Genomic DNA, 24,099 nt, shown 5'->3' on the forward strand with positions numbered 1-24,099 from the left:
AGCTGGATTTTTCAGAAATGCAATAAAAATATTTTTTTATAACTCAATTAATTTCTTAAAAACATTTTGAATCTTTATTTTTTTTATGTGTCGAGAAGTTATTTTTGAATAGAAGATTTGTATACACAAATTATTAAAAAAAAAAAACGGTTCCAAAAATGTTTGAAATATTTTTCTAACAATTTTTTATAACACTATAGGTACGAAAAAACAAAATTAACCCTTTCGGACAGAGCGTTACTCTCATGTAACATTTTTTTAAAAATTCGTAAAAAATATTAAATTAAACAATTTTTTAGGTTTTGATGGCTTAATTGAAAGATAATAATGCCTAGTTACTGGATTATTACAAAAAGTTAGTTTAATATCATACCTTTAATTTTTTTTTCTATAGAAAAAGGGACTGGAATTCACATTTTTTTTTTTTGCAAAAATTTTTTTTTTTTAAATATGGTCATAATTTTGAAGAAGTAGCGTACATTATAGTTTCATAAAAAGTTATTTTCTCAGTTCTCCGACTTTTTTTGGTGGTCATAGGCAGTGCATGTTACTTACATTGAACATGAGAATAACACATTAGTTTTGCTTTTTATTATTTTGGAAAATAACTTTTTGGTATTCATATTTCTTAGTTGTGATGTTTTTGACCCGATAATACCGAAAAAACAGTTTTTAGTATTGATTTTCATACCTTGGGTTCGAAAGGGTTAAGATTGTTGTCATATAATTTTTATAAAGAAATGCATCTTAATAGAAAAAATTCTATGACATACTTTTCTAAGACCTTTTTAATTTAAAAGTTGATGAAGTGAAAAAATGTTCGTATAAGAAGTTTGAACAATCTTACTTTAACTTGCAACTTAACAGTTCATGTGGCCCAGTGAAACATTTTTTTTATTTTCACTTTTCGTTTCTTAAATCTATTAGTTAATGATCGATTGCATGCAAAATTTCCAAAACACCAGTTAATTAGTTCTATTGTTAAATCAATCAATCATACTACAAAAATATGTGCTTTACAAAAACGTGTGTTTTACTAATTGAGTGTCGCTCAAAAATTAAACAACACCGCAAAATATCTATCTAATACAATTCGTTTAAATTCCGATCTCTGCTAAGCCTTTAGTTATTATAACTTATTATTACTATCAGTATCAGATAGTTGTACTGTGTCGGTTGGTTTTGGATTGGTAAAATGATAAGTCTCCACCAACAAAACATACACAACCTCGCATATGAAAAAAAAAAACATCGCAGATTTGATGATATTTTCGCAATCGAAAGAATTATTGCTCATAATAATTTTGTTGAAAGTTGGAATCAGTTGAGTTTTGTCCAGTTGGGCGGGAGGACTGACTATTTGAATTTTAATCGTTTGCGTTGAGTTGCACTTTGTTTGGATATATTGAAACTGTCTATGGATGACTTAGTTTGATCGTGGATCGTGTCCAGAATAAACAACAACTTAAAAAAAATTATTAATTGAAAAGTACGTCAACTTGTTATTGTTTTTGTTTTGGTTGTTTTTTCCTTACTCATTATGGAGGAAAAAATGATAGACATTATAACACAAGTCCAACATTCATTTCCGATAAACTAAGTTATCTATATCTTTTGGCATAAAAATTCAAGTGATAATCGTTCTAAATGGGTGAACAAACGGACACTTTTTTTCAATTCAAAAGGGGTGAAGTCATAGTACACAGTACACATTTAGTGAATTGTTTTCTAAAAAACGTTTTCGATCATTCTTTATTGTTTGTTTTGTGGTTTTAAATTTGGAGAGGAAAGAATGAGGAAAAGTGTAAATAATTCTAAAAGAAAAATCTTAAATTAGATGTTTTTATTTTTGATGTTTTCATCAAAAAAAATTAAAAATAAAATTTCAAATAGTTTATTGAGGAAAAGACAATAAATAAAAAAATGTGCTCAAGCACATTTTTGTAAAAAAATAAAGAAAAACAAATAAACAAAAATAATTTCATCAAAAAATCTCTCATCTGCGAAAATTGTATAAAAGGTGAAAATTTGGCAGCGATCAGTGCTGTATTATTTCTGTGGTTTTCCAATTTGATAGATATGTCAAGTTTTTTTTTTATACAAATTTGATAATTTTGCTAGTTTATCGGGGTGGAATTTTTATTCCTTTCAGATGATAATTTCTTCCTGATAAAACTAATACTAACTTGCGTACAATAATGATTAATTTGGTTTTATTATGTTTTTTTTTTTAAGTGTTTTACTGTCACAATAATTTTATGTGTCAAATTTTTCCAATGACAATCATTTTTTCCAAGTCAATTTCAAATAAGATATCTAGATTGTTACCAAACGAACTGTTTGGGTGGAGGAGGAAGCGAACTCAAACTCATTATAATTATTCATTATGAAAAAGGCAGCGATGTAATTAGCGGCAACGGGTATCATATGTTTGCAATTGATATATTAAAATTTTTGCGCGCTATCAACGGTTATTTATTTAATTTTTTTATAATCAATGGTTTTGTATAATTTAGATACAAATAGTCTTAACCACATTTGAAGGGGTATGGGGGTGGATGAAGGGATGAAAGTTCATTCGACCAACTAGATAAATAAAGACTAGAAAGAGATAGTGAAGTGTGTGCTTCAGTTTTTTTTTTTTATATTGGTATTTAGTTTTTTTTGTACCTTTGTACCGGGCATAAGTAATACTAAACTAATTGATAAAGTAAACAAAAAAGTTTATTGTTTGTTTAACTATGTACATATATGAGAGCTAGTCTGATCATTGTGAACAAATTTATGACACAATATTGTAACAATAGATAAACTATGAGTATTTGTAGATACATTTATTTTGCAAAATTAATTTAACATATATTTATTGTTAATTTGTTTGTTTGATATTTTGCTTCGCTTCTACTTATTATTCTAAAATGATAAAATGTTTGTAGATAAATGGGTATAAGTAAAAATTACTTTGATTTGAAAATTGTTAATTTTAACAATTATATTTTTAATTATGCTTTATTGTTATTTTGTATGTTTTTTTCCGACAACTTAATAATTCAAAGCTTGAAAGCATTGCAATGAAATGACTTAATAAAAGTGATGAATGTATTATTAAATAATTTATAGTAATTAAATGAATTAAAAGTTTTTAAATAGAAAATTACGATAACATACATAATTCAAATTATAAGGTATATATAAAAAAAAAATAACCTAACTAAAAATGTGAGAATATTTTAACTATATAGTGTAGGCTCTGTTTTGAATGATTTATAAACTGCAGTGACTCCATTTCATTTTGATAAATCTACCATGTTAATTTGAATTCGTACTGAATTAAATTTTAAAATATTATTTTTGTATGACTTTAATGGAGTTAAAAAAAACTTTCCTAAAACATAAAAATTTATTGTTTTTCTTTTTTGGATACTTATTGTATTGCCAAAAAATCCTTTTTATATTAAAAATTCTAAAATATAACCTAATTGCGTCAAGGTACTGAAAATTTTAGTTATGTCAGTTTAATTTAAAGAGACAAAAATTGAAAAATTTGTTGGCTTATTTCCGCTTGTCAGTTTTTCGGGTTTTATCTCAAAAAATTACATCAAGTCTCCCGGTTTTTTTATTATTCCATCGAAATGACACCAACTGACCGCTGGTGTTTTTGCAATTGCTGATTTTTACATTTTGGAGTATTTAACCAAGCTACTTCCACTGTGAATAGGGGTACCTGGCTTTGGGAAAGCATTTGCCGCCATTTGTCAAGGATTTCGTGTTGTTCCACATGAAAAGTTGAGCGTTGTTAATGACCAAATAATATCGTGTATTACTTTACAAGCCCCCAGAATTCCTGTAGCTGTGATACTTTCTTATTTCTCCAGAGTAAAGACCATGCAAAGTGGTACCATTTCCTGATAAAGATGTGCCTTTTGTAAAAAAAAAAACACACATACATTAATAAAACATATTATTTCATCTACTTTTCAATCATATCTTTTTGATGATTTTTTCTTATACAAAAATTGCGTGTTTAGTCACCACTAACTACCCTCGGCGGCACTACTTTGAGATCTTCGATGTAACCTTGACTAAAATTAAAACTATCAATTTGAACTTTGTTTTGTTTTTTTTTCTATGCATTAAATGACTTTGATTATAGTGATTATGAAAATTTAGATGTGGTTTATTATATTTTTAGAACTTTTTACTTGCTCTATAGGGCAAGTATTGGTTTCGTGTAGAATAAAAAATCGAGGTTTTAATCAAAACCAACATTACGATGATGGAGAAGATCAAAAAAGTGGTTTTCGTCATGCCGTCCGTCGGCCTGTGCGTCTGTGCGTCCATCTGTACATCGAGATAGGGCCCAAACGGATGGATGGATTTGCTTGAAACTCGGTACAGATGATTTTTACGTAATTCAATAGACCCGTTTTTTTTTATTTTTTTAATATCTCCATTTTAACGCATACCTCCCATATAACGTTTTCGAGGTATTGCAAATTTCTCGAAAAGGGCTCTAACGATTTCGATCAAATTTGGTGTGCGGAATACTCTTATTGATTCTAACAAAACTGTGTTTTTAGTTTTTCTCAAAAAATGCGGAGAATGGAAATATGGCGTTGCCGTTTTTCAAAAAATGACATATTTTTTAAGTTCATATATTTCATCAAAGCATTAGTTATTTTATTTAAAATTTACAGAGATCGTTAAGTATAAAATGTTAAAAAAAAATATTTTTAAAAACATTTTTGAAAAAAAAAAATTTAATTTAATTTTAAAACTTTAGATTTTTTTTTTGATTTTTTGATTTTTTTCTTCAAAATCTTAAATTTCCAATAGATATTTAAGATAAAGATACTGTCAACTACAAGAGCAAGTACGTGCGACCCAGTCGTGCATTTTATTTTTATTGTTATAATTAATTTATCTCGTTCTTTAGTAGAGTTGAAAATTGCGTGAGTTTTTTCAAATTGCTTTTTTTCAATTATACCATGAGCTTTAATCTTATGGTTAGCATTTCAGTTAATCAGTGAAATTTTTTTTTTTTTTAATTTTAGTTTGAATTTTAACGGTCACTGTGGTGTATGTGTAACTTTTTATTTTTATTTTTAATGGTAAATACAATATTTTCTATCAAATTAAAAATAATAAGAGCAATTGATCTTTGTAAAATGTTTACTTGATACAAAAGAATTATTCTTCCACAATTATTATATAAATCCTCTCTTAAGCCATGATTAAAATATTAAAATTTGTATTTATTTTTTTTTTGTAAAAAGGATTGGTTTGCTCTTTGTATCGGATGTCGATATCATTAAATAACCAAAGATTGAACAGTCTTTAATGTAACGATCATTGATTTTTTTTATACAAATTCTTAATTGAATATTATTTGAATCTCAGTGATTCTGTATGGACTCAATTAAATTCTTTTATTTACTACTTCAACTGAATTGGCATATTAATTGATGCAATTTATTGACACAACAGACTTGCAAGTCTGTAATTGAACATATTTTGGATGCATTTGTATTTTTTTTTTTTTTACTTTAACCAGATTTTAAAGGATCTTTTTTTCTTGTAGAATACAATCAAATTTAATTTGCTTTAGAGCCGATTTTTCGATCGTCAGTTAGACTATCAAAAGAATAAATGTCAACATAAAAAATCTTTTATTCCTAGGAATAAGCTTTAACTGAGATTTATCTGACTATTGAAAAATTGGCCCTTAAAAAAATTAGAGGAATAAAATTTAAAAAAAACGTACAAATTGTTGGAATTGAAAGGTCTGCTTTTATTTTTTTTTAAGTTCAGTGAACATGTCCAAAAATTCGGTGACGTCAAATAGGTACTAATTGAAATGCGACTTTATTTCCATGATAATCAATCTTCCAAAAAATTAAATTTTTCTGGTCGTGTCGTTTTCTAAGCCAAATTTCAACCGATTTTCAAAAAAAAAAAAAAATAAAATGCACGACTGGGTCGCACGAACTTGCTCTTAGAGTTAAAGTTGCTTTAATTTTTAAGACTTTTTATATATGAAATTTGGAAAAAAAAAATAAAATTCGTTTTTTAAAAAAATAAAACAAAATCTGAAATCAAATTGCCTTCCAAAACAAGTATGCAGTTTTGATTGTTATATTAAGATGCATTTTTAGAAAAAAAAATTTCAAAATCGTTAGAGCCGTTTTTAAAAAAACTAATTTTTTATAAATAATTTTTTGGAAAAAAAGTTTTAAAATAAAATTGGTATGCCATTTTGTAGAAATCACTAATCAGGATCAAATTTCAAAAAAATTCAATGTCCCGTTTTCGAAAATTTGATTTTTCAAAAAAAAAAAAAATTTCAAAATTTTTTTAAAAATCCAAAAATTATTTTTTTGAAAATTTTATTTTTGGTTTATATTTAAATTATATTATATAGTGCGATTTCGTTGAAATCGAATAAGCAGTTTCGGAGATAATCGGATTTGAAAAAAAAAAAACGGTTCTATGGCAGGTACCGTTAATAATGGTTTTCAAAAAAAAAAAATGCTTCATTAAAAGATAGACCTTAGTAACGAAGAAAAAAATAACAAAAATAATAAAAAATTATTAAAATTATTTTTATTTTAAGTGGAGTGATTGAATATAATTCAATATAAGTTCAAGTTGAAGTCACTTGAACTTATATTGAATGATACACCTTAGCTTAAAACTAACATTTGAATTTTTTAAATAAAATCGTTGTAGCCGTTTTTGAGATATTTCAATTTTACTAAGATCGGTATATGACAAATACCGTTATTTTTGGTCCAAAAAAATTAATTGCAAAAAATCCCTCTGTAGAGTCGCCAAATAACACTACATATACCAAGTTTGACATCAATCCGTCTATCCGTTTAGGCTGTAGCTTCGTTTACAGACAGACAGACTGACAGACTGACAGACTGACAGACTGACAGACTGACAGACTGACAGACTGACAGACTGACAGACTGACAGACTGACAGACTGACAGACTGACAGACTGACAGACTGACAGACTGACAGACTGACAGACTGACAGACTGACAGACTGACAGACTGACAGACTGACAGACTGACAGACTGACAGACTGACAGACTGACAGACTGACAGACTGACAGACTGACAGACTGACAGACTGACAGACTGACAGACTGACAGACTGACAGACTGACAGACTGACAGACTGACAGACTGACAGACTGACAGACTGACAGACTGACAGACTGACAGACTGACAGACTGACAGACTGACAGACTGACAGACTGACAGACTGACAGACTGACAGACTGACAGACTGACAGACTGACAGACTGACAGACTGACAGACTGACAGACTGACAGACTGACAGACTGTAGAGTCGCCAAATAACGCTACATATACCAAGTTTGACATCAATCCGTCTATCCGTTTAGGCTGTAGCTTCGTTTACAGACAGACAGACTGACAGACTGACAGACTGACAGACTGACAGACTGACAGACTGACAGACTGACAGACTGACAGACTGACAGACTGACAGACTGACAGACTGACAGACTGACAGACTGACAGACTGACAGACTGACAGACTGACAGACTGACAGACTGACAGACTGACAGACTGACAGACTGACAGACTGACAGACTGACAGACTGACAGACTGACAGACTGACAGACTGACAGACTGACAGACTGACAGACTGACAGACTGACAGACTGACAGACTGACAGACTGACAGACTGACAGACTGACAGACTGACAGACTGACAGACTGACAGACTGACAGACTGACAGACTGACAGACTGACAGACTGACAGACTGACAGACTGACAGACTGACAGACTGACAGACTGACAGACTGACAGACTGACAGACTGACAGACTGACAGACTGACAGACTGACAGACTGACAGACTGACAGACTGACAGACTGACAGACTGACAGACTGACAGACTGACAGACTGACAGACTGACAGACTGACAGACTGACAGACTGACAGACTGACAGACTGACAGACTGACAGACTGACAGACTGACAGACTGACAGACTGACAGACTGACAGACTGACAGACTGACAGACTGACAGACTGACAGACTGACAGACTGACAGACTGACAGACTGACAGACTGACAGACTGACAGACTGACAGACTGACAGACTGACAGACTGACAGACTGACAGACTGACAGACTGACAGACTGACAGACTGACAGACTGACAGACTGACAGACTGACAGACTGACAGACTGACAGACTGACAGACTGACAGACTGACAGACTGACAGACTGACAGACTGACAGACTGACAGACTGACAGACTGACAGACTGACAGACTGACAGACTGACAGACTGACAGACTGACAGACTGACAGACTGACAGACTGACAGACTGACAGACTGACAGACTGACAGACTGACAGACTGACAGACTGACAGACTGACAGACTGACAGACTGACAGACTGACAGACTGACAGACTGACAGACTGACAGACTGACAGACTGACAGACTGACAGACTGACAGACTGACAGACTGACAGACTGACAGACTGACAGACTGACAGACTGACAGACTGACAGACTGACAGACTGACAGACTGACAGACTGACAGACTGACAGACTGACAGACTGACAGACTGACAGACTGACAGACTGACAGACTGACAGACTGACAGACTGACAGACTGACAGACTGACAGACTGACAGACTGACAGACTGACAGACTGACAGACTGACAGACTGACAGACTGACAGACTGACAGACTGACAGACTGACAGACTGACAGACTGACAGACTGACAGACTGACAGACTGACAGACTGACAGACTGACAGACTGACAGACTGACAGACTGACAGACTGACAGACTGACAGACTGACAGACTGACAGACTGACAGACTGACAGACTGACAGACTGACAGACTGACAGACTGACAGACTGACAGACTGACAGACTGACAGACTGACAGACTGACAGACTGACAGACTGACAGACTGACAGACTGACAGACTGACAGACTGACAGACTGACAGACTGACAGACTGACAGACTGACAGACTGACAGACTGACAGACTGACAACCATCGTAATGTCATGGGAAAATGTTATCTCAACTTTTTTTTTTGTACGAATGCATAACTTGATATACAGGGTGATTCAGGTGTAATGTGCCAAAAAGCTAGAGCGTGTAGGTTAGGTCGAGATAAGAAAAAAATCGTATGGGAGGGGGGGTCTATTTTCTAAAAAATTGACTTAATTTGGAAAAAAAATTATTAAAAATCAACGGTTATACCTACAACAACGTGTTATACTTTTTTGTAAAGCTAAAATCCTTTTATTTTATTTAGTTTTTAAAAAAAGCTGGTTTTTGATACAGTTTTTGAAAAATTAATTTTCAAAGTCAAAATTTTGAAAAAAAAAGAAAAAAAAAAATTTTCAACTAATTTTTCTCAAAATTTTATGTAATTAAGTACTAATTTAGTTTCTTAAATTCGATGCTCTCATTTGTTTTGGAGCAAAAACAGAAAACCAGATGCAAAAATGTCTTGTCGTTTTTGTTTTTCATTAAGGAAAAATTGCGGTTTTGAACTTTGACAGCTTATACATTCTATGTAGGTGGTTTAAATCACATGAATCACATGTTTTATACATTTTTGAAAAGGTATAATTATTATCTTCTTTAGGAAACTATACAAAAAATAAAAAAGGTACAAAAAAACGTTTTTTTTTGCCCGTAACTCCAGATTTTGTGGGTATAAGGGAATTTTTAAATACCGTTTCGTAATCAGTGCGACTAGCTATACAAAACGTGATAGGTCTCTGCCCGCGTATATTTTGAAACCTGATTTTTGTAACACAATGTAATTTGCATAATTTTCTAAATGGTCTTACACCACACTGTCCTGTAAGAAATTTTTAATTTAAGTTCCCCAGTTTTAGATTTAAAGAACTTAGGCCCATTTGCTGAAACGAAACTTAAATATTTAAGTGAATCGTAAAGCCCTAAGTTCTACATTGCGATTTGCACGAATTTCAAACTAGGTCATAAATTCCTCTAAGTTAAACATAACTTAGGGGGAAGAAATAGTAGATCATAAGTTGTTTACGTTCTACTTAAGCATATTTATTTGAGAAAAAAGAGAGAATGTAGCTCAAAAAATGATGCGTTGGTACCAAAATGGACAAAAATTAAGTATAGCAATATGAGTTGACTTACTTTTATAAATCCTAACCATCTGCAAACGCAAAAAATTCTCTGAAAAATTTTTTGAGAGAATGTTCACCCTTTTGTTGTTTTTTTTCAACACTTATTTTGACACACACATACGTTCACAAAACACAAACACATTCACTAAAATTATTTCATTTATTAATTAAAACGCAAGTTTTACTGGGCTTTCACTATTTTTACCTTTTTCCATTAATTTAAAGGCGTTCTTAACAATTTGTATTGCTAAAATTTCTCAAAAACAAATAAAAACTAACTGACGTTTATATCGATGTGACAAATTAATTTGAAGTTCTCAGGGATTTCTCGCATGAAAGTCAATCAGTGCTAGTTTGAACATAAAATTTTTTTAGAAACTTAGAATAAACTAAGTAAAACATAAGAGCTATGTTCGGCCTAGCTAAGATCAAAATTTACGACTAGTTTCAGCAAATGGGCCTTACTGACTTAGTTTCATTACATAATTTTGTTTCATGAACCAATTAAAAGTACATTAAAGCGTTAAGACACAAACAATTTTCTTGATGTATAAATAATTGTATTTGAAACTGACTGTAACCCCACATTTTGTATACTTCATAATAACATCAAAGTTATTAATAGTTTTATTATTTAATGTTCGTTTCACCTACTATAGTTATCAAACCTATCATTATTGAATGACAGTGCCAATTTCTTAAAAAAACACAATTTTAATTTCCCGCATATTTTGTATATATAATATTAATTTTACTTTACTGTCATTATCTTACAACCATTATAAGTGCAATGAATTCGATCAATTAATTAAGTGCTTTCTTTATTCAAGACCTTGACTCTTGGAACTTTAAGATAACACGGTTTTTGTTAATATACTGCTCGTATATCATTTAAAACAATTTTAAAATAAACAAAAAATTTTTTTTTGAATTCAGAAATTTTTCAACAATTTTTTGCGGAAGTTGTGAAAAACTCTAGAAATATTTTATTCTATAATACCTAAATTTTTTAATAAATTAACACGATCTTGAAAATTAATAAAGAAAAATATGTCATCTTATGCGTCATTGTTGATGCAATACGCATTGCATTGAAAAAAAAAAAAATCAAATGAAAAACCAATATTAAAACAAACAAAAAATTACTGCGATAAAAATAATCGCAAATTATACAATCTTAACTTTTTTGTTGTTGTAGTAAGATTGTAAAGCAAAAAGCATATGCTAGCAAAATAAAGTGGACATGATCTGCTAGGCATACGCCATAAATTTATACGTCAAAGGCTCAACCCATTCAAACACTTTTTTTTAATCTAATCAAATAGTCTGAAAAAGCTTTGCTTAAGGGGTTTTTGCTCTGTTAAAGAAATATTGAAATGGAATTTTAGTTAGTTACTTATTTATTTATTATTTGCCAATTGTCAAAAAGAAGTGAGTTTTGTTATCATATTTTCTTGATAAGAAAAATTTGTATAAGATCAAATATTTTTTTTTTGGCACCTACTAAATTTTTCTTTAATCTTTTCATTTCAGTTGTTTATCTAAATCGATTGTGATTAACTACCACTACCACCAATACCACTAACGCCACCCAACTGATTTCATCATAATAATATGAATGAAAATGATAAAAAACATAATATCGACCACACAAAGATGCCGCTTAAGCTTGACATTCACAAGGCCAATTCGGTGCCAAAGCCCCCACGTCTGAAACCAGCCAAAAAGAAGAAACGTCGCGATAAAAGTGATTTGGGAGAGAATTTTGTTGCACCAGATGGCGGATGGGGTTGGCTGGTTGCCTTTGCATCTGGAATATGTATTGTAAGTCTGATTATAAAAGAAGAAAATCTTTTTACACTACGTTTCACTTGACAAGAACTTAGTACCTACCTAGAAAAATATTTTAAACAAATTTAATAAATTAAGGGGCACGGTAGTGCTCAGCCAAGTTCTCTAGCAACTTTGGCACTACACCCTTATTTACAGGAAACAACTCTGGCCATTTTCGACCCCCCTCTAACTTCCACACCAAAGATGCTAGAAATTTCAAACTCGCTACATTTATTGAGCTTGTCAAAACCACTCCTCACTAAATTTCAGCCTTTTACGATGAGTAGTTTCTGAGATATAGGGATTCAAAAATAGCAAAAACCGTAACTGACTGACTCACTCACTCACTCACTCACTCACTCACTCACTCACTCACTCACTCACTCACTCACTCACTCACTCACTCACTCACTCACTCACTCACTCACTCACTCACTCACTCACTCACTCACTCACTCACTCAATCACTCACTCACTCACTCACTCACTCACTCACTCACTCACTCACTCACTCACTCACTCACTCACTCACTCACTCACTCACTCACTCACTCACTCACTCACTCACTCACTCACTGACAGATCATCAAATTTATGGAGAACTTCCCGTTAACGTAGAAACTTGAAATTTTACACGGTTATAGGGCTTGTGGTGTATACAAAGGGAAAAATCGAAAATTTGAGAATTCCAGCCAGGGGGCGTGGCATCCGCCCATTTCCGCTGAATTTTCATTAAATATAATAGAGTACTTCTGATTATCGTAGAATCTTGAAATTTGGTAGAATGGTAGAGATGGTAGTTTATACAAGGGAAAAAATTTAAAATTTGAGAATTTCAGCCAGGCTGCGTGGCAACCGCCCATTTTCACTGAATTTTCATCAAATAGAGAGATTTTCAATTCTACAGCCATACCTTGCAAAAAATAGTGAAATCACAACAAAAACATTACTGTTAAAAAAGGAGCCAAGTTCTCCTATGTTGAAATTATGCTGGCACAAAAAGTACTGAGATGTAAAAGTGTACCAAGTTCTAAAGTTCGGGTTCAAATTCGTATCAATAAAATTTTGATTGTTTACTTGGCAATTTTTGAAATAACTTTAAAAATCGGTAATTAAAAGAAAAATTGTCATCAAACTTAATAAAACAAAACCCTTATTGCCCAGTTTTATGTTTACAGATACGTACATCAGTTTGAGTATTCGGTATACTCGATGTATACACCAATTTTTATGGGAACTCTGAAGTCTGATTTAAATGGTATAAATAGGTGAAATACTCATTCAGAAATGCTATGTGGGAGGAGTCATTAGTTTTGTTCTGAATAATTTGATTACAGCGAATGAGGTAGTTACTTGAGCTAAAATTGCAAGAATTAATTCTGGAAAATTTGAATTTGGTTTTTTTTGTTCCGGTTTTTGTAGGTACTGTGAAAACCCGGTAAAAGAGTTTGATTCAAAATGACGAAAAACCAATAAACGCATTTTTTTATAATTTGGTGAGCAATTTTTTTTGTCAGGAAAGACCGCTAAAATAATTTTTTTTATTGGCCGGATGGTCAAAATTAGCATTTTTTCTAAAATCGCTAATGATTTCTATAAGTTTTCTATAGAAAAAAAGGAAGGTCTTCTACTGAATTTTTACAGTTGCAACGAAATCCGACCCGATTAACTCGTAACCATTAAAATCAGAGATCAGAAATAAATCTCATAAATCTATTTGTCGCCATTTTCAATAAAGGTCATAAAATAACCTTTATTTTTAAAAAAGAGAAATTTCGGTCAAGGTCTGAGAGAAACCTCCTTTATTTTGTATTTTTTTATGTTTCGGTCAACCAGTGAGATTTATCGCTGAGAGAAAAAAAAATAAATCTCATCTGCAAATGTATCAATTCCTAGAGACATGGAAGTGGTGCCATATGAAAGCCATATGATAGTGGTATAATCGGGTTTTTGGATTTTTTTTTTCAAAATTCCGAGAAAATCGCGTTTGAAAGTTGGGGTAAAATTTTTTTTCGAAAAATCCACGAATCTTTGAACGCTCCTGGAAGCTAAGCCGCTTGAGAGCAATTTTTGGGAGTGATGCCAAATGAAAGCTTGTGTCATGGGACTACGCTTTGCACATTGTCAGATTTAAAAAAAATCATCTTCCATGTAAAACCGCCACATCATGCCTATTTTTCAGAATCGGGCTTAACTTTTATTTTATCTTTAAGTTCTTCCGGTTTGAGAACGCGTGCATCTACAGGGATGGGAGTTGTACCCAAATGTAGGTTAGAGTCAACGCTACCTTTTGGCATTAAATTTTTTTTTCAAAATTCCGAGATATAGACGTTTGAAGTTGGGCGGGCAAAAACGCTTCTGGAAGCTGAACGCTTTGACCTAGATATTAGAACATCGGTCTCCTGAAGTATTCGAAATTGCATTGGTTGTGCTTGTCATCCCAGCGACTCAAATCACAGTGGAAAACACATTTTCGTCTTAAGATTTTACTTTAAACGAAAAGAGATATAATCTTGGGTCTAACGAACTTTGAGAGTCTATTTAGTTCATACATTATTTAATACATAAACTAAGAAAAAACATCCATTTTATAATTATTTTTGTAAAATAAAGATATTCTTGACATATTCGACATTTTCCTTTGAAATGACCATTTTTGATTTATTTTCAGCGAAAACGGTTAAACTTTGACCTTTTCGATTATATTTTTTTTTTTTTTTGTAAAAATCTCAACCATTGAGAGATATTTAAAAAAATAAAAAATAAATCTCAACCGATAACCTTTATTTTTTATTTTTAAAAATAAATCTCAAACCTTAACCGAAACTATTAAAAGTAATGTGGTAACTCTCAGAGAGAAACCGATTGAAAATAAAGGTTGACTGTTATTTCTGGTCTCTGATTAAAATTGATATCTGTTCTTTTGACTTTGACTTATAGAATCTTAGAGAGATGAAAAAAATGCATACCTAAAAACCGAAAATTTTGCTGACTTATTTCATGATTTTTCTTAACCAAGGGAGGGATTGAATTTTCAGTTACTTAAAGTAAAAATTCTGTAGGTAGATCAAAAGATGTTTGTTAATAGCATTAACTGAGTTTCGATCTTTTTTTACATCAGACTAATAAATTTGTCTAGATTTTCCAACCTCTAATCATATTCATGCATATTTAAAACGATCGGTTGAAGACAATGTCTTTCGTATTAACACTTTAACACCCCTACGGGCACCCTCAAGTTGCTCAAAGCAGTTTATTTATTAGGTATTCTTTTTAAACATATTCCATGGGATTACGCACTTACTCTTTCTATCTGCTTCATATTTTAGAATTCTTAACTCCAGCAAAAAATCGAAAAAATCACATAAAATTTTTTTGTATGTTTGGAACGCAAAAGTTTACTTTCTGATTTCTGTTAAAAAAAAATACAGAAATAAAAAAAGAACTCTTCTTTATCAAGTGAAACGGAGTGTATCTAGCATCAAGCCTAATTAATTTTATTTTCAGTGATTTAACAAGTGTTTTTCTATTTCTAATTTATTTTATTTTTTTTTTTCAGTTAGTCACATTTCCAATTATGCAGCAATTTGGCATATTGTTTAGAGATAGATTTAAGGAATTAGGTATAAGTAGTTCACAGATGACAACTATAATTAATACACAACAAGCTGTATCTGCTTGTACAGGTAAATAAAGAAAAATTACGATTCTCTATATGATTAGAGAATGAAAAACTTTGTAGCCATAATTATATAACACTTAATAAATTTACTTTGCTTTCTATAGGTCTTTTCAATGGTCCCCTGTTTCGACGTTTTTCATACCGACAATGTGCCATAACTGGTGCACTTTTAATATTTGTTGGTCTATCAGCAACAGTTTTAGCAGATTCGTTCCTTTTTTACGTCTTGACTATTTCCGTAATATATGGTAAGCTCAATAAAGCCATATTTCAAGGCTTGAATTTTAACATTTTTAAACTTTTTTTCAGGAATCGGTAGAGGCCTTATGGTATCATCATCTTCCCTAGCTGTTAACACATATTTCAAAATAAAAAGACGAGCTGCCACCGCTTATCAATTCACCGTAGCTGGCATGGGACCAATCGGTCTGCCGTACCTCTCTACATTCCTTATGCAACAATATAGTGTTGCTGGAGCTGTCCTATTCTACAGCGGTATGTCACTTCATAATCTAGCCTGTGCATTTATCTATCAACCTGTCAAGTGGCATGTAAAGAAACCCAAAGCTAATCCTGAAGCTGGTGGAAAGCTTTCCGATATTGAGCTTGATCATCATCAAATACTTGATCATGCAGCTGATCCAGAGACACCAATGATGGCTAGAGCAAACGATGGATGGTATGGTTCAAAGAAGTCTCTGAATAGACGTAAAAGCTCGGTAACAAGTTACAAGATCAATGACGGTACTCCGGCAAATTCACCAGCGATTTTGTCGAAACCACCAAAACTTTCAACTTCATTAAGTAAGCCTTCAATGGAACCAGTTAAGGAATTACCTTTACCAGAAGAAAAACATTTCTTAGAAAAATCTGACGAAGAAGATTTAGAAAACGAAGAAGATCAGGTACAAAAGAAATTGACGATTTGCGAAAGAATTGCAATATTTTTCGATCTTGATCTTTTGAGGGACTTCACTTTCGTCAACTTAGCTGTCGGTTTGACTGTGATAAGTTTTACAGAAATTAACTTTGCCATCTTGACTCCGTTCATATTGAGTGACTTTGGATTTGATAATAGCAAAATTGCTGCCGCCATGTCTATGCTAGCTGCTTGTGATATGTCAGTACGATTTTTAATACCATTTATAACGGCAAAAATGAAATTCGACAATAAGTATTTCTTTTTGGGCGGTATTATTGGAATGTCCTTGGGAAGAGCTGTTGTGGCACATACCACGAATTTTACTGTAATGCTACTAGCTTTCGGTTGGATGGGCTTGAGCAAGGCTATGAGAGTGGTATTTTGGAATCTTATTATTCCCGGATATGTTCCGTTGAAGAGACTTCCGGCTGCTGCTGGATTGCAGTTACTTTTGTCAGGAGTTTTTACTTTAACTTGTGGACCAATTATTGGTAATTATCTGAACTTGTTTTCAACTGAATTAATTTTGTTAAAAGTATTTAATTCTACCCGACTAACAAATTTGATTCTATAAAGTATTAAAGAGGAAGCAGTTTCTTCTGTAAAGCTTTATAGGAGCAAATTTGTTTGTAGAGTACCTACTTTCATTGTATTCATCTTAATATTTTTCTAAATTAATTTCATTGTTAAGGTCTTGTTCGAGATGCCACAAATTACACATTTACACTTCACTGGATGAACGCGATGTGCTACATGGTGGTGATTGCATGGTTTTTAGAAGATTTTTATAAACAAAAGAAGAAACGGGGGAAGGCAGTAGAGCAAGAAGTTATTGAAGATCAACCAACCGAAGAAGCTAAATAGTTTTTTTGTATTTGTTTTTTCTTATTTCTTTATTATTTTGTTGTTATTCGTGTTTATGTTTATAATGCATTTGTGGAATTTCTTTTTTTATGAAATTTGTATAGATGATTTTTTAGATAATTTTGTATTGTAATTTAATTTTTTTTTTGTTATTTGTTATTATTTTCTTACATTAATAATACATAATTTAATTTTTTTTTTGTTTATTTTGAAAGACTGCTGAAATTTAAAAATTCAAAATGCTGAACAAATTGTACTGAGAAAAATATAAAAAATGACTTCGAAAATAATAATATTTTGGTGTGTTTTATTAGGCGTAGAATTAGATGGATGTTCGAAAAATATTTCATTGCATATTTATAGGAACATTTATAAGAAAATGATCATGATAATGAACAGTCGTTGAAATTTAAAATTGAATTCCACAGAAATGATCACAAAAGATTCTGGAAGATCTTTAATTTAGGTTTCTACAGAAAGGTATTTTCTATTATCGTCATTCCAGTCTAGAATTTGGAATAAATTACGTAACCCGCAAAAATTTCATTTCACAAAAAACAAAAAAAAAAATATTTCGAGAAATATCTTATTAAATAGTGACTATTGAATTTTTATTTATTTTTTTTTTTCAATGGTTTCTTAGTTTTTTTTTAACATCTCAAAAAAAAAAAAACAAAAACAAAATTGCACTATTTTTTGTTTTTATATAACGTTTATTTTTATTAATAATTTCAAAACTTTGAATTTTGAAATATAGAATAATAAAAAAGCATCCAAAACCAAAAAAATAATTTTTAAGAAACCTCTTAAAATTTAAACAGATTTTGTATATTTTGTAAGTATATTAGATTTTTCTATTTATTTGATCTTTAAAAAAAAATTTATCCAACTGTTATAGTCCTGAAGAAGAACAAAGACACAATAAAGACCTAAAGCCCGCTTAGGATTTAATATTAATATGTAGTTTATTTTTGTTATTTGTTTTATTTTGTGACAAAAAACACAAAATCCATTCGACAACACTATTAAAGTTATCGACTTTCTCGCAAACGACTTCACCGATTTCAACTATAATAAATCGATTTTAATTTTAAAAACTTTGAAAAATACATAGTTTCGGATTTATGAAATTTCAATTTATTTAAATTAATTTCTTAAAAAATATTTCCGATTTTAATTTTTTTTTTTTAATGAGTGGATAAAAATATTTTTTTAATTTTGATGATTGATATTTTTTTAGATAATGGGATATCAACTATTTTTTTTTTTTTTTTTTAAATACATATGTATGTATGTTGCAAAATTTATAAAATATTTTTGTTAATGGCTGTAACGATAAAAAAAATATATGTAAAAGAAACTAAATTACAAAATTCGTTTAAAGTTCAAAATCTTAAAAAAGTGTATTTTTATCGATCAAAGTAAAATTCCGAAATGTAGATATGATGATTTTTCAAACATATTCGTAAGAAAATCAATTTGAAACTTTAAGTCTCTTATTTGATCTAGGCTTAACTATAGTTTCCAAAAAAATAAAAAATTTTTGGACCCCAAATGCCGTTATACTATTTTTATAGATTTGAGCCCAGGAAACTCGAAAATCTTATAAAAAAAAATGTTTATTATGTAGGTTTTTGACATGTTCAAAGTTTTTTGTCGTTTTTTTTCCAGAATACTTAGTATTCAGGCTATATCTTGAGAAATAAATGATCAATCGAACAGAAAAACCGGCACCTGAAAGCTGAATAAATAAGCAACAAACACTGGAATAATTATTTTGGGTCACTCCAGATGTTTAAGTGCAATGTATCAAAACATTTTTAAAATAAAATGCACGACTGATGGGGTCGCACGTACTTGCTCTTATGATAAAAGTACCTTTTATGTAGAAGCTTTTTTGGAAAAATATTTTGAATTAGTTATAATTTGATTTTTTAAGGAATTTCATAAGAAATGCAAAAATATGTAAATTTTTACCCGTATTTTATATTAAAATCACTTACAGCATTATGTATGTCAAATTTAATCAAAATCGTTAGAGTCGTTTTCGAGAAAAAACTCATTAACGATGCACGGGAAGAGCCGACATCAGCGATTAAAAAAAAATTTAATATCATATTTTCACTATACGTATTTTTTGAGAAAATTGGAGGTATATGTTCTAAGCGAGATATTAAAAAACAAAAAAAAACCAACCTTTGAAATTACGAAAAAATCATCTGTACCAAATTTCAAGAAAATCCGTCCCCCCGTTTAAGCTGCAGCTTCATGTTCACCTTTTTTTGACGACGCACTGACGCACAGTGCGTTGATTCAGTGCAAAGTATGGAAAAAATTCAAAACAGCCTAATTTTTATGATCTTTGGAGTGCAAAAAAAACCAATTAAATATATTAAGCTTACCCTTCTTACGAGTATCCAATTAAAAACCGGTTTAATTGGAGCAATTTAACTCCGTGGTGCAGCTATTCGTAAATCATCACTAAATGGCCTACTTTTGACATGTTACCTTTAAGAGGTTACAGTTCATCTAGTTAGACATCTGGCTATAATTTTGCATTCTTCAAAACCGGTTTTAGAAGGTCAAATTTTTTTGACTTTTTTCCACTGGTCGCCGCACTGTGCGACGCACGGACCGACGGACATCATGACGAAAACCACTTTTTCGGACTTCTCCATCATCATAATGTTAGTTTTGATTAAAACCTCGAATTTTTTTTTGACACGAAACCAATACTTGCCCTATTGAGCAAGTAAAAAATCGATTTTTTAAAGGAAATTTTTGCCACAAAAAAAAAATTTCTTACTGAAATAAATAATCTAAATCTTTCGAATCCTCATAATTTTATATTTTTTATGTGTGCACTTTCTGGCAAAGATAACAAGATAATTTTCTTCAAAATCTGTCGATAAGTTATAAAGAAATGACAATTTTTGTAACGATCAATATTTTCGACTCTTTTGTTACTTTTTGTGGTTTTGTCCATAAATTGAAAAGGAAGCCGAATTTGAAAATTTTTATTGAGTAATTTTATGTAGATAATAAAATTTCCTATCGCTATATATCCTTTTAAAATTTTTTTAACATTAAAATAGCTATTGTAAAAAACTTAAGAAAAACTATTAAAAAAAGAGAAAATAATGACATTTTTCATGTTTTTACTAAATTGTCTATTTTTATCCTTTGAACATTTATAGATATTGAACATGTACCGAAGAAAAGAAAATACTTTATCTTTCAACATAATGGTCATAAAAATTGGCTAAGGCTAAAATTGGATAAAATATCTACTGTTTTTGGTCTTTTTGAGCCATTTTTCTTTCAGCTGTTCAGATTGATCGTTTATTACTCAAGATATATCCCGAATACTAAGTAGGTTGGGAAAAAAAAAACGACAAAAAACAAAGTATATCTCGAAAATTTATCCATCGTAAGTGATTTCGGAGTTCCTGAGGTCAAAGTACGTAAGAAAAAACTAGTGGGATTGAGGCTCCATTTTGGTTGGTAATAAATAAATACCATTCTTAAAAACAGGTTGTTTTTTTTTGTTTTGTTCTATGTACTGACAAAACGTAAGAAATGCTAGTTATAGAGTATGTTTTTCAAAAATGTGAAATCAATTTCCTTTACTTCAAGAGTTTCAAGTAAATTATGAATTTCTATCTTATAGCATTTCTTCAATCGACCCATTTTATATTTCCTTCTTTTAAAATGACTTTCGATTATGTAACAAAGAATAATTTTCTGTTTTACTTGACTAAACCTAAACAAAAAGAAAAATGGAAATAATGACACTCATAAAGATTACAATTATTTTTATTTAGTACCTTCCTATTTTGCATTAAAAAAAAAAATTAGTATTATAAAATCACCCCAATATTCCAACAATGAAAATTACCTTCATAAAATAATATATAATAGTCATCAGCTGTCTATGTTCACTAACTAAGTGTAATCAAAATATAATATCTGACAGGTGGGTGAGCCCTATATAACTTAAGTAAAAGCTTAAACAAGAGATATAAATATCCCCCAAAAGTAGCAATTTGTCCTTCTTTGTAAGTCCTTATTATTTACGTTAACAAACTGTTCAAAAAAAAACTTTTGCTTCATAATGTACAAAAATATGCTTTTCCAAGCAAAATCGATTCAACTTTTTCTCTACAGGATTTTAAGTAGGTTAAGGAACTTTGTGAGTCCTTCAAATGGAATTATGTTGACCTCTTCTTATATTACACAAATTCAATTTACACAATTTTATTTGACTCTTATCATCGTCAAAGTTTAGTGATCCCAAAAGATGACTTTTCCTATCAAAATTAAATTGAATCAAATTGACTTTGATGGTTGATGCGACACCAACACGACGAAAGAAATAAAACGAGGAACTGTCAACTTATCAGGGAAATTTTTGTTAAGGGAAAACCTATTTACCATCTGATACCAGGTAGGTACCTATCTTTATTTTTTTTAACTCAATAAGCACCAGTTCGGTTGAACACATTTGATTGATGTTTTCAAATCAAATTTTTTATCATGAAAAATTTGGTAGCAAATATTCCAACACTTACATCAAAATTATAAGATATATAAACGTGTAAATGGAGGTGGGTATATTTTATTTTACGTCGGAATTTTTTCGCTATTGATTTTAATTTAAATTGATAAAAAAAGGTAAATTAAAATATTTTTAGTATGAAGCTGATATTTAAGATAGTGACTCTTGTAGTTACGAGGTCTTAACTAGGACAAAATCATAAATTGAACCTAAGAAAACCTTGTGATTATCATTTTGCCAGTCAATACATTAAAATATACTTTTTATTGCGTTGTTTCATAAGGGTAAAAATACCTCTTTAATAAATCTTTTTCGACACGATACGACTTGTTTACTTCAAAAAGAGGTTTTGATATAGAATGAATAAGTTAAAATACTTTTTTCATTGTCAAGTTTATCTTGACTTAGTGAACTACTGCCGGCCTGCTACCAGTAGTTATCAATATCTAAAGCATGCATTTCACAGTGCCATGAAGTGTCTGGTGTTTTTTTGTTCAAGATTTCCGTGATAAAATAAACATAAGTAGGCACTCGTACGCAGACTTTTGAAAATGATAAGAATTAGAGACATTTTTATTGATAGTTAAAAACCATACAATTTGTTTCTTTTCTTGGTTCTATTTTAGATAATAAAAAACAAACCTGTACGTACCTATACATTTTATGAATTTTAATATCTAAAACATGAAATCTAATAGCATGTAACATTTTTTTTATAGTTTCCTACTAATTAAGCTATTATACAATTTTATACATAATGAAGATTGTTAAAGAGTAGAAAAGGTGATACAAAATCATAATACCTCCCAGAAAAAAACCTCAATAAAAAAGTTCTAAAATTTTTTAGGTGTTTTGATAGTTAGGGTGTAGGTATAACCTAGCTTTACCGGAGGAAAATTAAAATAACATCTTACCAGAGTGTGAATAATAAAATTACGTTTTCAACACTTACCATATCAACTTTAACCTATTTTAAAAAGCCTATCAGTAATACCAAGATCAAGTAATTTGGATTTAACGAGCAGCTCAGGAACTACATATACTTGTAAGATTATAAAAAACTCGTTTTCAGCTCAAAACAAGATCATTAAAAAAAATATGTGGATACACGGCCTACGAAAATATTTAGAAACGATATATGTATTTTAAGTAATAAAAATCAGGAAATTTATAATTTTTGTGTGGGTGTGAATGTAAATAAAATCAAATGCACGCAAAGTTCCTATTTATTAGCTTAGAATGTTCATACGAAAAATTCACAGGTCAAATTTCAAGCGTTATCAATGAAAAAAAAGTATTACTTCAGGGTTAACCCAATACTACGTCACTTTATTGTATCCTCATATAAATCTCGAATACGAAATAAAAAAATGTTCGCATCCAATTTTCTGGTTATGACTAGAAACTAAGGGGGGCATTGAATTTTGAAAACAAAATTAGTTCTTAATAACATAAAATTTTGAAAAAAAAAAAAAAATTCAATTCGATATTTTTTTTCACGTCATTGCATTGCAAGTTTTTGTACTCAGACAGCCCGACTCAATTCATAGCCCCACTCAAGATAGCCTGACTCATTGCAACTCGATTCAGGTAAGATATTTGAGGAGTGTAAGGAGTAATATACACGCCTACTTGAGTTGAGTTGGGCTATCTTGAGGCGGGCTATAAAGTGCCTGGTCGAATTATGCCGAAAAACCATGGGACCGTTCGTCGGTCGATTAAATCGGGATAGAGCATCATATTTATAAGTTGTATGAACAGTTGAGTTTAAACTTTCAAATTTTGAAGCCGTCAAATGAGTTCGATAAATTTGTTTCACAATATAAAATTTTCAGAGCTCATTAAAAATATTGCTATCATCATAGTAAATTTTCGCCTACAGAAACAACCATTTTGCAGAAAAAAAAATGGTTAGGTATCTTATCTAATTTTTTTTTTAAACAAGTTGAAGGATTTCAAAAGTTTAATTCGTAAAGTATAACTATAAACATTTCCATGTTCTTTATTAAATGAATCGACATAAGAACCTGTTGC

The 24,099-nt window shown here is 30.8% G+C and overlaps 1 protein-coding gene across 2 annotated transcripts; it reads left to right on the forward strand.

The window, feature by feature from the left end:
- Positions 1-1,305: 1,305 nt before the first annotated feature.
- LOC129910720 (monocarboxylate transporter 7-like) lies at positions 1,306-18,464 on the forward strand. 2 transcript variants are annotated; one of them, XM_055988209.1, is made up of 6 exons: positions 1,306-1,489; positions 11,740-12,030; positions 15,599-15,725; positions 15,826-15,969; positions 16,031-17,134; positions 17,335-18,464. In XM_055988209.1, exons 2-6 carry the CDS (start codon positions 11,821-11,823, stop codon positions 17,505-17,507), a joined length of 1,758 nt encoding a protein of 585 aa, XP_055844184.1. In that variant the 5' UTR covers positions 1,306-1,489; positions 11,740-11,820; the 3' UTR covers positions 17,508-18,464. The 2 variants fall into 2 exon arrangements, with proteins under 2 accessions (XP_055844184.1, XP_055844185.1); XM_055988210.1 differs by lacking the exon at positions 1,306-1,489 and adding an exon at positions 11,552-11,637.
- The last annotated feature ends 5,635 nt before the right edge of the window (positions 18,465-24,099 follow it).

The sequence above is a fragment of the Episyrphus balteatus genome, chromosome 2 (assembly GCF_945859705.1).
Source record: "Episyrphus balteatus chromosome 2, idEpiBalt1.1, whole genome shotgun sequence".
Classification (NCBI taxonomy): Eukaryota; Metazoa; Arthropoda; class Insecta; order Diptera; family Syrphidae; genus Episyrphus; species Episyrphus balteatus.

What these genes read in the sequence shown, in the direction of transcription:
- LOC129910720 (XM_055988209.1), top strand. Translation starts at nt 11,821, where the DNA reads ATGAATGAAAATGATAAAAAACATAATATCGACCACACAAAGATGCCG. An exon ending in AGCTGTATCTGCTTGTACAG is followed by an intron (nt 15,726 to 15,825) that starts GTAAATAAAGAA and finishes TGCTTTCTATAG; the next exon opens with GTCTTTTCAATGGTCCCCTG. An exon ending in GACTATTTCCGTAATATATG is followed by an intron (nt 15,970 to 16,030) that starts GTAAGCTCAATA and finishes ACTTTTTTTCAG; the next exon opens with GAATCGGTAGAGGCCTTATG.